At 48.5% G+C, this 16,968-nt stretch overlaps 1 protein-coding gene across 1 annotated transcript in view; it reads left to right on the forward strand.

The window, feature by feature from the left end:
• The window catches only part of LOC148453343 (cytochrome P450 4B1-like), a 208,016-nt gene that overhangs the window by 148,153 nt on the left and 42,895 nt on the right, over positions 1–16,968 (forward strand). The window contains exon 6 of the mRNA XM_088462254.1: positions 14,632–14,783. Within this exon, the coding sequence (XP_088318380.1) occupies positions 14,632–14,783 (152 nt within the window). The remainder of the gene's footprint in view (positions 1–14,631; positions 14,784–16,968) is intronic.

The following is a 16,968-nucleotide window of genomic DNA, read 5'->3' on the forward strand; positions in this document are numbered from 1 at the left end:
TTTTTCCCAGCGCTATGCTATGCTACATTACAATACTTTCTGTGTGGCATGACTCATGGTGTGGTGTGTGGCACGCCTTGCGTGGTGCGCTACATAGCGTATGGAGCAAAAACTAGCTGGGCACATCTGTACCTTCTTCCAGACTTACCGTAGCCTTGACACAGAAGATGAGACATGAGTTCCAGCAGTTGAAGACTCAAATGAATTACTCCTACGATGTATTCCATAGGTGCAATAAAGCGGAGAGATGGAGGAAGTAGAATGACAGGAGTTGTTGTATGCGAATTCCGTAAAGGGCAGAAGTGGAATCCAATCGTCTTGACATTTGGAAATTAAGCAGCGGAGGAACTGTTCCAAAGACTGATTGGCCCTCTCTGTCTAACCATTGGACTGTGGATGGTAGCCTGAGGACAGGCTAATGTTGATACCCAGATTGGCACAGAAGCATCTCCAAAACCAGGCAACGAACTGCATACCATAATCTGAGATGATGTCTACTGAAAGTCCATGGAGCCTGGTGACATGGTGGAAAAATAGTGTTGACAACTCCTTAGCAGATGGTAACTTGCTCAAGGGAATAAAGTGCACCATTTTGGAGAACTGATCCACGACAGTCCAGATGACAGAGCAGTATGAAGCCACCGGTACATCAACAACAAAATCCATAGCGATATGGGACCATGGCTTAGAGGGTGTAGGAAGAGGACACAGCAACCCTTGAGGAGCAGTCCAGAGAGTCTTATTTCTCGAGTAGACATCACATGCCAAAACTAATTCACGAGTGTCCCGCGACATGGACTGCCACCAGACAGAATGGGACATCAGCTCCAGAATTCTGGTAATGCCAGGATGACCCCCTGTTTTGGAAGAATGAAAATCCTTCAGAACCTCCTTGTGCAGTCTCTCAGGGACAAAGAACACTCCTGATGGTGTTTCGCGAGGGGCTTCAGGCTGACAAGAGCTAAGAGAATCTGCCAGGGTTCTGGTCACAGCAAGATGGATTCTAGAAGCCAGAATGATGTTCTCTGAGGCCCTTGGAAGATGGCTGAGGAAAAAAATTCAAGACAGGGCATCCGCCTTAACATTCTTAGAACCCGGTCTAAACGAGATCACATAATTAAACCGAGTAAAGAACAAGGCCCAGTAGGCCTGTCTCGCACTCAGTTTTCTTGCCATCTCAATGTAGGCTAGATTCTTATGCCCACGTCTTAGTTCCTTTCTGCCGAATTAAATTTCCGGGAAAAGAAGGCGCAAAGGTGAAGCTTGTCATCCTTGATATCTTTCTGTGACAAGATAGCACCAACTCCAATTTCTGATGCATCGACTTGAACAACGAACAGGAGCTCAGGATTGGGATGCCAGAGGACAGGAGCGGATACAAAAGCCTCTTTCAAGGTATTAAAGGCCCGAATAGCCTCAGAAGACCACTTCGCGACCTCAGCTCCTTTCTTCATTAATTCCACAATAGGCACCACTATCGAGGAGAAGGACTTAACGAACCTCCGATAATAATTAGCAGACTCCAGGAATTGCTGGATGGCCTTTAGCGTTGTGGGTTTTTCCCAATCCAGAATGGCTCTCAGCTTGCCAGGGTCCATAGAGAAGCCTTGCAAAGAGATTATATATCCCAAAAACGACACCTCGTTCATGTCAAATTTGTACTTCTCTAATTTGGCGTATAAGTTGTTGGCTAAGAATCTTTGCAAGATCTGTCAAACATGCGCACTGTGCTCCTCTACAGACTTTGAATAAGTGATGATATCATCTAATTAGACCATTGCAAAGAACCCCAGGAATTCCCTTAGCCCCTCATTGATGAAATCTTGGAAGACGGCTGGGGCGTTGGAGAGGCCGAATGGCATGACAAGATATTCAAACTGTCCAGAATGAGTATTGAATGCTTTCTTCCACTCATCTCCATTTCTAATGCAAATGCGGTTGTATGCACCTCTAAGGTCTATTTTAGAAAAGATGGAAGACTCTCGCAGTTGGTCAAAAAGAACAGAGATGAGCGGTAAGGGATACGCATTTTTGACTGTGATCTTATTCAGTCCACGGAAGTCAATGCAGGGTATTAGACTTCCATCTCTTTTTCCACAAAGAAAAACCCCGCTTCCACCAGGGATTTAGATGGATGGATGAAGCCTTTATCCAGGGCCTCCTGAATATAGTCCTGCATGGCTTTATCCTCTGGTATGGATAGGGTGTATAATTGGCCTTTAGGAATGTCTGTCACCTGGCAGCAAATCGATGGTGCTGTCGTAGGAACGGTGAGGAGGTAGGACATCGTTTTTTTTCTTAGAAAACACTTCGGCAAGATCATGATAAGAAGCCGGAATAGATGGAGCAGCAGCAGCTAGTCAGATAGGCCGGGACAGAAATTGGGAGAAGCATGATGTACCCCATTCCAAAATTTCACTGGTCTGCCACTGGATCACAGGGTTATGCTTCTTCAACCAGAGTAACCCCAAGATCATTGGTGCCAAACAACACTATAGGAGCAGAAATTAAAGTTCTTCGTGATGTAGAGCCCTCACCGCAAAAGGGGAGTCCTGGAAAGCACCGGGGCTTTAGAAAGACTGGTTCCATCTAGTCCAATCACCGACACAGGAGTAGATAATGACAGCAGAATCAGGCCCAGGGTTTGGAAGAATGACAAGTCCATAAAATTATCCGCCTCACCACTGTCACCAAATGCTGGAACAGACACCTGTGTGCTGGGTAGATGAATTACTGCTTGGATAAGGACTGAGTTTTCTGGGGAGACAGATGCAAGGCCTAGATTAATCTCCCCAAGTTCACCTAGACCTTGCCTTTTCCCGACTTCAAAGATCAAAGTTGGGCCACATGACCTTTACCTCCACAGTAAAGACATAAACCCAATGACCATCTCCTACACTTCTCCTCAGGAGGAAGGCAAAACGCTCCCAGCTGCATGGGTTTATCGGAGTTGGAGGGAGCCATCTGTACTGGAGAATGAGGGGCTTGAGATGGTAACTTTTTCTCCAATTTGTGCTCCCGAAGTCGACTATCCACACAAATGACAAAGCTCATGAAGTTGCCCAGAGAACTTGAAGCAGGATACTGGACCAGGATATCCTTAATTTCATCTAATAGACCCCAATGGAACTGACTACGCAAGGCCGGGTCGTTCCAACATAAATCAATAGCCCACTTGAGGAACTCCATCCAGTAGCCTTCTGCAGCTCTACTCTCCTGCTTCAGGGATCTGAGACTTGCCTCTGCCAAGGCTGCCTTGTCAGGGTCATCATAGAGTACCCCAAGAGCAGCAAAGAATGCATCCACGGTCAGCAGAGCCGGACTGGACGAGGGAAGCCTGGAGGCCCAAGTTTGCGAGTTGCCCTGAAGGAGAGAAATAATTATGCCAACTTGCTGGGTCTCAGAACCTGAGGACCTGGGCCGGAGCTTAAAGAAGAGCTTGCAGCTTTCTTTAAAGTTCAAAAAATCTTTCCGATTTCTGGAAAACTGGTCAGGTAAGTTTAATTTGGGTTCAACTATAGTGGAAGCAGTGGCACCACGAGTTTCCTTGACTTGGAGTGACACCCCCTGCACCTTCTGGGTCAACAACTGAATTTGGCCAGCCAGGATCTGAGCCGGGTTTTGACTGGGGTCCATGATGAGACGTCAACCCCTGAGGGTATATAATTTTTTGGCTGGTGATAATGTTATGGCTCAGTGGTAGCCAAGAGGAAAAGTAATGCTCAGCCTTGAGGGCTGGAATTCCTTGGCTGGATGCAGTTGGGTGGTTGCTTGAAGGGCTGGAGGAGATGGCTCCAAATATGGCTTAAGAACCAATTAGTTGTGGTGTGGCCTTTGGGCTGCTAGCAGCCCCTTGGCTGGATGGGCCTTTGGGCCAGTAGCAGCCTTTGGGCTGGACGAGGCCTGTGGGCCTATTAGATGAGATGTGGCCTTTAGGCCAGTAGCAGCCTTTGGGCTGAATGAGGCCTGTGGGCCTATAAGTTAAGATGCGGCCTTTGGGGCGGTAGCAGCCTTTGGGCTGGATGAGGCCTGTGGGCCTATTAGATGAGATGCAGCCTTTGGGCTGGTAGAAGCCTTTGGGCTGGATGAGGCCTGTGGGCCTATAAGTTAAGATGCGGCCTTTGGGCTGGTAGCAGCCTCTGGGATGGATGAAGCCTGTGTGCCTATTAGATGAGATGCGGCCTTTGGGCCAGTAGCAGCCTCTGGGCTGGATGAGGCCTGTGGGCCTATTAGATGAGATGTGGCCTTTGGGCTGGTAGCAGCCTCTGGGCTGGATGAGGCCTGTGGGTCTATAAGTTAAGATGCAGCCTTTGGGCCAGTAGCAGGCTCTGGGCTGGATGAAGCCTGTGTTCCTATTAGATGAGATGCGACCTTTGGGCCAGTAGCAGCCTTTGGGCTGGATGAGGCCTGTGTGCCTATAAGTTAAGATGCGGCCTTTAGGCCGGTAGCAGCCCTTGGGCTGGATGAGGCCTGCGGGCCTATAAATTGAGATGCGGCCTTTGGGCTGGTATCAGCCTCTGGGCTGGATGAAGCCTGTGGGCCTATTAGATGAGATGCGGCCTTTGGGCCGGTAGCAGCCGCTGGGTTGAGTTGCAGCCTTGAGGGCAGGAAGACTTTGGCAGGATGTGACCTTTGGGCCGAGACATAGTCACTGAGTAAAGCTGCAGCCTCCGGGCTGAAGGACTTGGCTAGGAGATGCTGTGGTGCGCCAGTGTTGCTGGGATAACACAAGTGGTCATACACCGGATTGCGTACTCAGGACGCCCAGGTGTGCTTAATGCCACCAGGATGGCACAAGCGGTCGTACACAGGATTGCGTACTCAGGATGTCCAGGTGTGCTTAATGCCGCCGGGATGACACAAGCGGTTTGTACACAGAATGGCCTACTCAGGATGCTAGGTTGTGCACTCTGGACTCTGAGTGCGGCCTGTGCCACCTGGTTGACACAGAAGGCAGGTAGTGCAGATGTGGACTGTGCCACCTAGATGACACAAACTGCAGGAACAATGGAGCTGGCTGGATACTGGAACTCGACTGTGAACAGGAGACCAACAGAAACCGGAAGCACATGAAACGCTATCACTGGCATGGAGTGAAGGGCTGGCTGGAATTGAACAAAAACAGGGCCCAACCAAAGCAAGCCTCCCTAATGAGAGACTACTGAGCACCTGGGCTGTGCACAAACAGGAGAATCAATTAATGCGCACCAGATACTGCACACAGACAGGCAGTAATTAGTGCAGAGCCTCAGCAGTAACCAGGACTGGAACTGAAAACAATATGCTGCTACCACAGATCATAACAGGAGGTAGGAGGAGACTTTCAGTGAACACTTGCCTGGCGTTCACCCTGCACAGCATTGGAAGCGCAGCGGCTTGTGACAGTCAGTCTCTGGACAAAGCCACTTAATCAGCAGAGTATAGCGCAGCATACATCAGCGTGCAGTGTGCAGACCCTCCAACTATACCGATTTGGCCGGTACAGTACCATTTTTTAATGGTCTGTACCGGCAAAACAGGTGCTGTACCGATTGTACCAGATGAGTACAATCTCCTGAATTCTATAGCAGTGCTGTGGGGACACAGACTCCGGCAGCGCTGCTGAGTGACAGGTGGCTCCGTCCGCCGTAGTTCTTGGCAGTAGGCACTGACTCTGACATAATGACCAACCAGGGCCTGCTGCCTCCAGCCTTCAGTATCCATGGATACGCCCCCTTTATATATGACCACGCCCCCTTTAAAAGTGGCCACGCCCCTGTACCGGATCGCAATTGAGAGATGTTGGAGGGTATGAGTGTGTCCCTTTACACAGTCACTTTACCAGCACAGCCACTTGTGAGTCTCTGGACACAGCCACTTAATCAGCAGAGTATAGCGCAGCATACATCAGCGTGCAGTGTGCCCCCTATACACAGTCACATTACCAGCACAGTCACTTGTGAGTCTCTGTACCCAGCCACTTTCAGGAGAGCAGTGTGCAGCGTGCTGAGCATGGAAGTGAAATGGCGCCATCCCAGTCTCGGCGCCTTATGTAGAGGCGAACTCTCATGAGAATCCGATGTCAGGAGGATGATGTTTGGCCTCGCAGTGGGATATGAGTCAGACGGGAATACCCGAGCCGCGGCTCGGGTGGACTCTGATCCCCGCTGTTCGGAGCAGTTTGGATTCCACAGAATCTGAACCGCTTATCCCTAAGGCCCATTTTGTGGCTTCAGCCTGAGAACAGGATAATTAGCACTTGCTCAGTGTCTCACTACCATGGGACATTGGCCCTCATTCAGAGCCGCACGTTAACAACAGTACGCTCGTTGCGTTCCGATGTTGACTAACCGCGCATGCGTCGGTGTTACACTGCGCATGTGCGTACGGCAGATTGCGAGCTTTTTTTCTCTCGTTCCTAAAATAGCGTACCGGAAGTGACATGTCAAATGTGATTGACAGAACAGGGCGTTTTTGGGTGTTGACGGGGGTGGAGATGAAAAAACGCAGGCGTGGCGAGGCGTTTTTGGGGCGTACATACATTAGCAGATGCGAACGTCAAATGTGTTCGGACCGTCTCATACGTCACTGGAACATCCGCTTTCCCTTCAAAATGCTCGCACAGCTTAGGGTCAGGATTACTCGACCACATTGGCGATGGCCTTCTCCTCCGTCCCGGGACTCAACGATGGTGCTGCGATTAATCGCGGCTGGTCAGTAAAGTAATTAGTGTTGGATTGAAAACCGGCTTGGTATGTGTTTGGAAAGCAGTTTATTGGGATAGCACAAAAGCGTACGCAGGTGGAAATCAGAGCTGCTAATGTCAGGATTACACAATCAATTGGCGTACATTTTGGGTGTTTTATTTTGGCCACAATTTGTTGGTTATGGCCTATTGTAACAATAATGTCATCATGTTTTAATTAGCTCCCCTTTTTTTTGGTTTACTGTGGAATTTGCATCGCTATGTGATTTTTTAAACGTTCCTTAAAGAGGCCTTTTTTTTTTTTTAAGAGGGTCAGTTTTTGCCTTTAAGGCCAGGATTAAATGTAACCCATTTGTACAATAATGTCACAATACAATGTCAGTTTTTTGTTTTAAATTTATTGTTTAAACACAAACAAATTGGCCTAATATTTTGTTGCCTTTTTTTTGTGGCAAAGATATTTGTTAAAATAAAAAAAAAAGCCATAACTGGTAACATAAACGTAAATACCAAAATTAAAAACATTTCACAAGAAAGGAGAGGGAAGTTTTGACCAGAAAGGAATATGAGCCAAGCACAGAAGGAGTGTGGGCAAAGTCGCCATTGCTGTCACCGTTTTCTCGCCCGTTTGGCTGGGTGAGGGTGGGCGCCAGACCGGGTCCGGGATGCCATCGGGCTGGCCTGTCCAGAGGCAGATGTTGTGGCCTCTGGACTAGGCACAGGGCTAGGCACATTTGGAGGATTGGCTGATGTTGTGCCAGAGGTGGAGGATCCGGTTGTTCCGGCAGGAAGGGAGGTCGGCTCCACCATGTGCTGGCGAACTAGCTGCTCCAGGGCATCGGCGATGCGGATGTTGGCCCTGGTATTTTCCGCCAGGGCCTGAGCAATGGTCACGTTGGCCGCAGCATTTTGCTCCAGGGCCTCAGCCACCCGTATCAGACTGGCGTCCATCCTCTGCAGAATCTCCGTATGGAAATCCGATTTAAAATTGAGTTCTGTGAGGAGGCCCACTGCCTGCGAGGGGGCACGCCCTGGACTGGCTTCTGCAGGGTCCTCAGCCGGATGTACTGGTTCCTCCCCTGCAGAGCCAGCAGAAATTCTGCGGCCAAGGCTCCCCTCTGGAGCAGACTCATCCGCCTCTGTCTCTGTTAGGAAAATTGCGAAAAGACTCACATTAGAATCTACATATTGGCACAATAGCATTTCAGAGTTGGTGACATCACAAGACTTACCTTGGCCAACATGAGGAGCCGCAAAGTCTGGCATGTCCGTATCCATGTTGGACACGCCAAACACCTCCACAGCCTGCACACACCCCTGTGCCAGCTCTTCTAAGTCTGTCAACTCCAATGACACAGGGGTGGGACCCCCACCTGTCCCCCTTGCATGCCTAGCCCTGTCGGCAAGTTTTTGCTTGAGACGATATTTAAAGTCTGCCCATCTGTGGAATGAAATTGGAACCATTATCCTTTGTTTTACAATGGGGTTTGTTTATAGGATGGGAAAGTGTTTACTTACCGCCGTTTGACATCCCGGGCTAGACGGACATAATCACCCACCCTATTGACAGCAAAGGCGACCTCCTCCCACATTCTCCACTTCTGGCTTTGGCTCATATTCCTGGCTGCCTGGGGCAGGATGTCAACGCACTTCTGGATCAAAACCTCCATCTCCTTGCTTGTGAAATGTGGCTGCCTTTTTTTTTTGGCAGCTTTGGCGGGTTGACTGGGGCCAGCAGTCTCTTCCATGTCATCCTCCTCACCTATTTGGGTAAATATGCAGATTTAGCCACTTCACAACTTGCACAATATTATGTTTTAAAAGAATCATTGAGACAAAATGCATGAAGGCCTTACCGCCGGATTTTTGGCCATTGTTTCCCTGGTCTGAAGCCATGTCTCTGCTTCCAGAATGAAATCAACCAGAAATTAAATGTGATTTCGTGACGTATTTATACATGCGTCCTTAGTTTGCGGCCGCATCATTGATTGTGCGTCCCTATGATTCATCCTTAATTTGTGCGGGAAAATAAACACTATTTATGGCTTGGTGTGTATGGAGTCGGTTGCGTTGTTGGATTGTTGGCGGTTAAGTTGGTTGGATTTGGTTGTTTGCGGTTGGAGGATTTGGCGGAGTTTTTTGTTTTTTTGTTTTGCTACAGTTGTTTTGGTTTTCCGTTCGCATTTTTTTGGTTTATTTTTTTCCATCGTTTCCTGATTTGGTAAGTTTTGTGCAGTCTAATTTGTGGCCAATTGGTGTCTACTTCTGGTTTTTGGTTTTATATATTTTTTTTTACACTAATTTCATCTATTTTAGTTTGTTTTGGCTTTCGGACCCAAAGACCTTTTTGTTGGAAATCTTATATATTCGAGTTGGGTAAGTCCATTTTTTTTCTTGCATTTGCGAACTAATTAACGCATTTTTGACTGTTGGTGTAGTGACTTGCATTTGCGAACTAATTAACGCATTTTTGACTGTTGGTGTAGTGACTTGCATTTGCGAACTAATTAACGCATTTTTCGAGGCTTATTCATCATGTAAACCAGTTTTGCTTTTCCCTTTTCCATTTTTGGGGTCCATTTGACCCCTATTTGACGTACGGTGTGCAATGTCGTTTTCATCGATGGCCAAATGTGTGTTTCGCCTATTTTATGTGTTGGCTTGCACCAATTTGACAAACAAAAAATCACCCTCTAAATTTTTGATGTCTCATTTTTGGCTTTTTTACAGTTTATACGTATCATGACAATACCCCGGCATGTAAGCAGCTATGGATGGTATCATAAAGCTAAGTTGTTTTATGTTACTTTTGGGGTGGCTCAAAAGCCTTACATTGTAAACTTTGAATTTCAGGTAGATCTGGGGCGAATTGTTCTGGCCCTGCTCCCGGAAGACGACCAACCTCAAACTCGTCCCAGGCGTAGGCATCATAGGCATGCAAGGCCCCAGATATTTCGAACACGTGTCACCCTTTTTGGAATGCCCGATGATGAGGTTTTAAGACGCTACCGTCTACCTCCCAAAATCATCATAGACACTCTCTCATTAATAGAAAGTGATCTTGAGCGGCAAATTGACAGTCCAACAGCAATACCACCACTGACGCAATTTATGGCGGTGTTACATTTCTGTGCCTCAGGATCGTTTCAAACAACGGTGGGAATAGTGGCGGGCATCTCCCAATCCTCCTTTTCCCGGATCCTGAGGGCAGTGATGGAGGCACTTTTCAAGCACCTCCATCATTTTATTAAAATGCCTTTGGATATGGGTGCCCTTAGTGTGGCCAAGGCCAATTTTTACCAAATAGCTGGCTTCCCACACATCATAGGGGTTGTGGATGGTACTCACATACCACTTCAGCCTCCAGCACGGCTGGAGGCAATATTTAGAAACAGGAAACACTATCACTCCCTGAATGTAATGGTGGTATGTGATGCCTCCCTCCAGATCCTGTCCCTGAATGCTAAATTACCAGGAAGTGCTCATGACTCCTTCGTCATCCGGCAATCAGGGATATGGCAGAAATTAACCAACCTACAAGCTGGTGATGCGTGGCTTCTGGGTAAGTGGAGACCTTTAGTACATAACAAAGTTAAGCTTGATACACAGTGTTCCTGATGTTGGCTATTTTTTTTCACAGGAGACAGTGGATACCCTTGCATGTCCTGGCTGCTCACTCCTTATTTGGCTCCCACACCAGGGCCACAAAGTGCGTATAATTCCGCACTTACAGCCACCAGGCAAGTGGTGGAGCGCTGTATCGGCCTTTTAAAAGGCCGATTCAGATGCCTCCACCGCTCTGGTGGCGAGCTCATGTATGTGCCGGATATGGTGTCTAAAATTGTGGTCCTGTGTGGGATATTTCACAACATTGCCATAAGGAGTGGTGTCCCAATGCAGCCAGAGGATGCCTTACCTGAGGATGGCCCCCCCGAGGTTGGTCGGAGGTCAGTATGTGGGGGGGCCATACGCGATGATGTGGTGGCCAGATTTTTTAGGTAAGTTGTAACAAAACTACAGTGTTTATACCTAATGTGTTTGTGTTTGTTTGCGAACATCTAATTTTGTGTTTTTTTTCTCACCATCTTCTGTTTGTTCACATAATCTTTGGCACTCCAACGCTCACTACATCCTGCTACCCTTACCAAACCTGGATCTGGTCCTTTTGGACATATATTCTGGAACCCATATTGCAACGCCATGTTTGTGGAATCATGTTGGCATGGTCCTTCGTCAACCAGTTCTTGATTTTTTGTTTTTATTTAATTATTTCTTGGTATGTGTTGTATTTGAATTTATCACTGTGTTCTTTTTTTGGGAGTGACCACTTTGTTTTCTCTGTTATGTTGTGAATAAATGTTTGGAGAGTGAAATGGTCTTCCTTTTTTGGGACGTTAACAGCAAGTGTAACCAGGTTAACACAAGTTACATTTGACTAAGGGGTAATCCAGTACTGACACCAGTTGAGCTAAACTGAAATATGTTTTCAGCTTCCCAACCCACACCAAAAGGAAGCCTGGCCCAACCTTGGGATTTGTAAGATTGGCCTAAGCAGCTTGCGCACCAACTAGGAACCTGTAAAATGTAGAAATATGTAATTGACACTACACCCAAAAAGGGAAATGACATTGTTACTGTTATGTGTTTCTTGTGTCTGTTTGACATACAAAGACAAAACACAATCTAACTTTTAAAAAAGGGAAATCCTTGCAGGAACAGTCTACTTATGTCAGGCTAAACTATCTTGGTTTTGGATTTAAAAAATGAGCCAGAACGTATATTTGTCTGAATAAATTTATTTAGAAACGTTAACAAAAATAAAAAAACTACTGGCGAAGGAGGCCAGACAGCCGGTCGAGGGCCACCAGAATGCCGATTACATGTTGCCGCATCTGGCCAACACAATCCGCCACCTCTTGCCGACGCCTCTGTTCCTCTGTGGGTGAGAAAAGTGTGTGGGTTAATACAACAATAGGGAATCCACATTAAAAAAACAAAAACACAACCAAATCACTCCTAAACCTAAAAAAAAAAAAAAAAAGGGGGTGCTGCCAAAAATACAAGGCCTATGTACAAATTCCCACAGGTGTGATATGTGTATGTTGAAATCACCAGGAAGAGGTAAAGGCAAACCTTCAAAATCACCAAAAGTCAAGCCACAAAAACACGAAGAAAGGCACGACACATGATTACATACAAACAGTTTGTGCTTTAAAAAAAAACAAAATAAAAACATACCGGGAGCCAAAACGGGAGCTCCGGAAATACCTCCATGATCCTCCTCGGAGGATCCGTCATTCCCCAAAGAATGGGGAGGAGTTATGATGGACTCCGGGGAGGGGGTAATTGGAAGAGGGGTGGGTGGAGGAGAGGGGGAAGTGGGACGGGGGGGAAGGAGGCCCGACATTTCCGGGAGAGGGTCTGGGAAGGATGGGGAGGAGTGGGGAATAGGGGAAAGATTTGGGGTGGAGTGTTGGCTGGGGGTTGGGGATAGTGGCCGGGAACGCCGTCTGGACGGACGGTGATGGCGGAGTCTTGGCTGTCCCCCTAAAATATGTCAAAGAAATTGCGGTTAGTTTATGGACAAATCCGGGCACCAAAACTAAAAAAAAAAAACAACCCAAAAAATAAGCCAAATAGGAGTAGAATGAATAAATCAGAAATAGAGGGAAAACATGCACACGCAGATATGAGTACAAATAATAAATAGGACAGACAGGAAAACATGCACACGCAGATATGAGTACAAATAATAAATAGGACAGACAGGAAAACATGCACACGCAGATATGAGTACAAATAATAAATAGGACAGACAGGAAAACATGCACATGCAGATATGAGTACAAATAATAAATAGGACAGACAGGAAAACATGCACACGCAGATATGAGTACAAATAATAAATAGGACAGACAGTAAAACATGCACACGCAGATATGAGTACAAATAATAAATAGGACAGACAGGAAAACATGCACACGCAGTTTGCCCCACAAACACAAACATTAAAACCACAATACGTAACACTTACTTTCCAGGATCTGCATGCCAGCAAGCGGGGCGTTCGCCGTTGCAGGTCGGACCACCTGCGCTCCAGCTGCCCGATGTTGCGGCGTGAGCCAAAGGACCGCAGGCGGGACCGTGCCTCCGCATACGCGGAGCGCTTCTGCCGGTTGGTCATGGGTTGAGGTTGGCTGGTGATCCGGCGATCCATGACCTCCGTAAGCACCAGCAGCTCGCGCCTGGTGAATGCGGAGGCTCTCATGATGGCAATGGTGTTTTTCTTAAAAATTATTTTTGATAAAGTGTGTAAAAATTTTCTGATTGGCTAATGTATTTAGGAAATTAACAGGAGCAATTTTATTGGTTAGTGTATGAGTCATGTGTTCGACAGGGCCAGAAATCTCTGGAGAGTTATGATAGGCTTGATGCAGTGACATGCGTAAGCAAATTTAAACAAAGAAATGAACCCAGGGAAATATGCGGGGATCCACAGCAATAGAACAATTGTTTAATTGTGGTTCACATGTTTTTTGAACAATAAAAGCGAATGTTTCATCCGTACGTATTCTGCGGGTAAACACAAACACGGACAAGAGTAAAGTTTCTTGCATTGTGTTTAAAAAAAACAAACAATTAAGCTAATTGATACATTGATTGGCATGATACGATTGAGGGAGGTAGGCAGAATAAAGGAGCAGGTAATCGACATCTGACATGGCCTCTTCCGGTTTATACTTGTGCGTGCGTTCCTTTCAAGCCATTTCGGGGATGTACGCTCGCTATTTCGTACGCTCGTTAGTTAGAGGAGGGGTCGTCAGAGTTTAGGGAGGAATTTTAGATGCGAACGAAAATACGAGCGAGCCATTGAATTTAAATATTTTTGTACGTACGCCTAACGTACGTGCGCCCGCTTGCGAGTGGGTCTGAATGAGGGCCATTGTCCCTCATTCAGAGCCGGACGCTCTGAGCAGAGCGCACGCTCTGAATGAGGGCGGTCTTCCATAATTATGGAGCGTCCTCCTGGACGCTCGTATAGCTGTGGGTCACCACCCACAGCCTATACGAGCGTGCAGGTTGATGGCCTCGATGGTCTTGACCATCGCGACCATCGCCACTGCGAGCCGGAGCCTGCGGTTGAGTTTCTCAACCGCAAGGCCCGGAGTGATTTTGGCTCTATCAGAGCCAAAATCACTCCCACTGACATCACTAGTGATGTCAGTGGGCCGGCTTCTGACAGTAGGCGTTCCCTTGGGAACGCCCCCGTCTGGGAGGCACGCCCCCGGCACGACCACCAAAGGGGGCGTGCTGTCAATCAACATCGACGGCACGCCCCCTTTGATCAGACACAATGAGCGAAGGAAAGTACTTTGCTCGTCGCGTCTGGCGCATGCGCACGATGGAGCTCCCTCCGTCGTGCGCATGCGCAGTGCACACCATCGACCCACTTGCGAGCGGACAGCCGCTTGTGAGTGGGTCTGAATCAGGCCCATTGTGCGTACTGTGCATATGCCTATGTGTATGTAAATGGCATTAGGTCCTACCAGTCATGATATAGGAAATCTCTGTGTTTAGTTAGAGCCCAGACAGGTTAGGATTTTATTTTATGTTTTTCTTTTTCTGCACAAAAAACTAGCTTTGGTTAATTACATGGAAACTGTGTGTTTGGAAGTGTCCATCTACCCCAGGAGAGGGCACCCCAAACTTGATATATATATATATATATATATATATAAACATTTTTACATAAACATAGGTAGGTATACCCAGGGGTCTGGGGTACGACACTAAGCAGACCACTGCTTCTGACAATGATGTACTCTGTATGCTATCAGACACATGGAATGGGATTGTTCACATAGAGTATATCCTCCCAGACCACTTTACTACGTGTTCAGTAATAGATCAGTGATCTCATCCGCATCCCTTCTATGTCCCTGCAGTGAAAGTCCCTACATCAAGGCTGTCTATGACCTCACCTATCTGGTAGATCACAGATTGTATTGCCTGCCCTATCATAATGACATCATTTTCCACCTGAGCCCTCACGGCTTCCGCTTCCGTAGAGCATTGAGGACAGCGCATGAGCACACAGGTGAGTACTCTCTCTGTTGTACATATATGGGGATATGCACTCTGTACTGTAATATACAGAGATATTAGATGCACTAGGAGAGTTCCATGGACCTATATGCACAACGCTGTCACATCTAAGTGCTTTAGCCCAAGGGAATCCCAGGTAAAATACAGAGGGCCTTATTCAGACCCGGTCGCAAGTGCTGAGCGCTCGCAACCGGGTCGATGTTTGCCCACTGGGCATGCGCACGTCGGAGCCGGCTCGGTCGCTACAGGTCTCGCACGAAAGGGGGCGTGCTGTCAATGATGATTGAAGCTTGCCCCGTTTGGGAGGCGGGCAGGGGGGTGGCCGGCCAAACGGAGGCATTCCCGACGGAGCGCTTGCCATTTGGGGGCAGCCCCACTGACATCAGCAATGATGTCAGTGGGGAGCTTCCTGCTCGATCAGAGCAAAAAGCTCCCTGGGGCTTGCGCTTGTCGGGACCCAACCTTAGGGTCTCGTCGCAAGCCCCGATGGTCACGATGGTCTTGACCATCGCGTCCATCACCCTGGTCGGTCGCTAAGCTATGGGTGGTAACCTACAGCTTAGCTAGCGACCAGGAGGCCGCACAAAAACCAGGAAGCCGCACTAAGAAAAGAAGCGGCCACCCTCATTCAGAGAGAGCAATCGTTTCTTGCGACCGCCTCTGAATGAGGGCCAGAGTCCTATTCATTATCGAGGGACTGATTGCCCCCTGTAATTAAGTATCTTACCCCCCACGAGTAGCAGCTGTGAATACTACAGTACGGGAGCAATTTAGTGTTGCTCTGGTTGTGGGACAGATACTCCAAAAAGCAAATATACCCACAAGTCTTATCTCCTCCTACACTTTCTCTTCTAGTTACTAGCGGTGGGGGCAGAGTAAGTGCACACAGGGTGGGCTGCTGGGCAGAGTAAGTGCACATGGGTGGGCTGCCGGGCACAGTAAGTGCACACAGGGTGGGCTGCCGGGTAGAGTAAGTGCACACAGGGTGGGCTGCCGGGCAGAGTAAGTGCGCACAGGGTGGGCTGCCGGGCACAGTAAATGCGCACAGGGTGGGCTGCCGGGCAGAGTAAGTGCACACAGGGTGGGCTGCCAGGCAGAGTAAGTGTGCACAGGGTGGGCTGCCGGCAGAGTAAGTGCGCACAGGGTGGGCTGCCGGGCAGAGTAAGTGCACATGGGGGGGGCTGCTGGGCAGAGTAAGTGCACAAAGGGTGGGCTGCCAGGCAGAGTAAGTACACACAGGGGGAGCTGCCGGGCAGTGTAAGTGCGCACAGGGTGGGCTGCCGGGCAGAGTAAGTGCGCACAGGGTGGGCTGCCGGGCACAGTAAATGCGCACAGGGTGGGCTGCCGGGCAGAGTAAGTGCACACAGAGTGGGCTGCCGGGCAGAGTAAGTGCACACAGGGTGGGCTGCCGGGCACAGTAATTGCACACAGGGTGGGCTGCTGGGCACAGTAAGTGCGCACAGGGGGGGTTGCTGGAGGCAGAGGACAGGGGAGGGGTAGGTGCGAGTCCTTCTTACCTGGGCCAGTTGGAGGGGACTGGGTCAGCGATCACCCCACCTAAATAATTCTCCCCTCTGCCCACTACTGCTGCGTCTGTACAGCAGCGAAGCCACAGCAGCACATTGGGCAGTGAAGGCAAAGAGATTACTGCCGCTGAGCTGAAGCAATCTTTTCTCTTTCACTGCCCAATGTGCTACTGCAGCTGTGCTGCTATACAGACGCGGCCACTGAGGTAGTGGGCACTGCAGAGAGAAGAGTTGTTACAGGTAAGCCCCTAGACTGCCCCTACCCTGCTGGTGCCACCTCTCTGCCACACACACTATTTAGTTACAGGTCCCTGGGGAGCGGGCGTGGCCATGCCTCGAAGATTTGGCCACAACCCCCAGTACCAGGGCCCATCAAAGATCGGACTCGATCATTCTTCGCACTCCAAAACACCAGCCAATATGAGGGAGTGGGTCATTGGGAGGGAACTAACGGTATCTGAACATGGTGCTAGATCTGTTAGATCTGTTGCCTTCTGAGGAAACCGGGAGTGTGTTTGTACCCGGAGAAACGCGTCAAGGATCTATATTTATGCTCAGAGCCGTAACTAGAGTTTTTGGTGCCCTGTGCCAGAAAGAGCATTGGTGCCCCCCTCATTTTTCAAAGGATCATAATACACCCAAAAAAGGGGA

The sequence above is a fragment of the Taudactylus pleione genome, unplaced genomic scaffold, assembly GCF_031769625.1.
Source record: "Taudactylus pleione unplaced genomic scaffold, aTauple2 ptg001168l, whole genome shotgun sequence".
Taxonomy (NCBI): domain Eukaryota; kingdom Metazoa; phylum Chordata; class Amphibia; order Anura; family Myobatrachidae; genus Taudactylus; species Taudactylus pleione.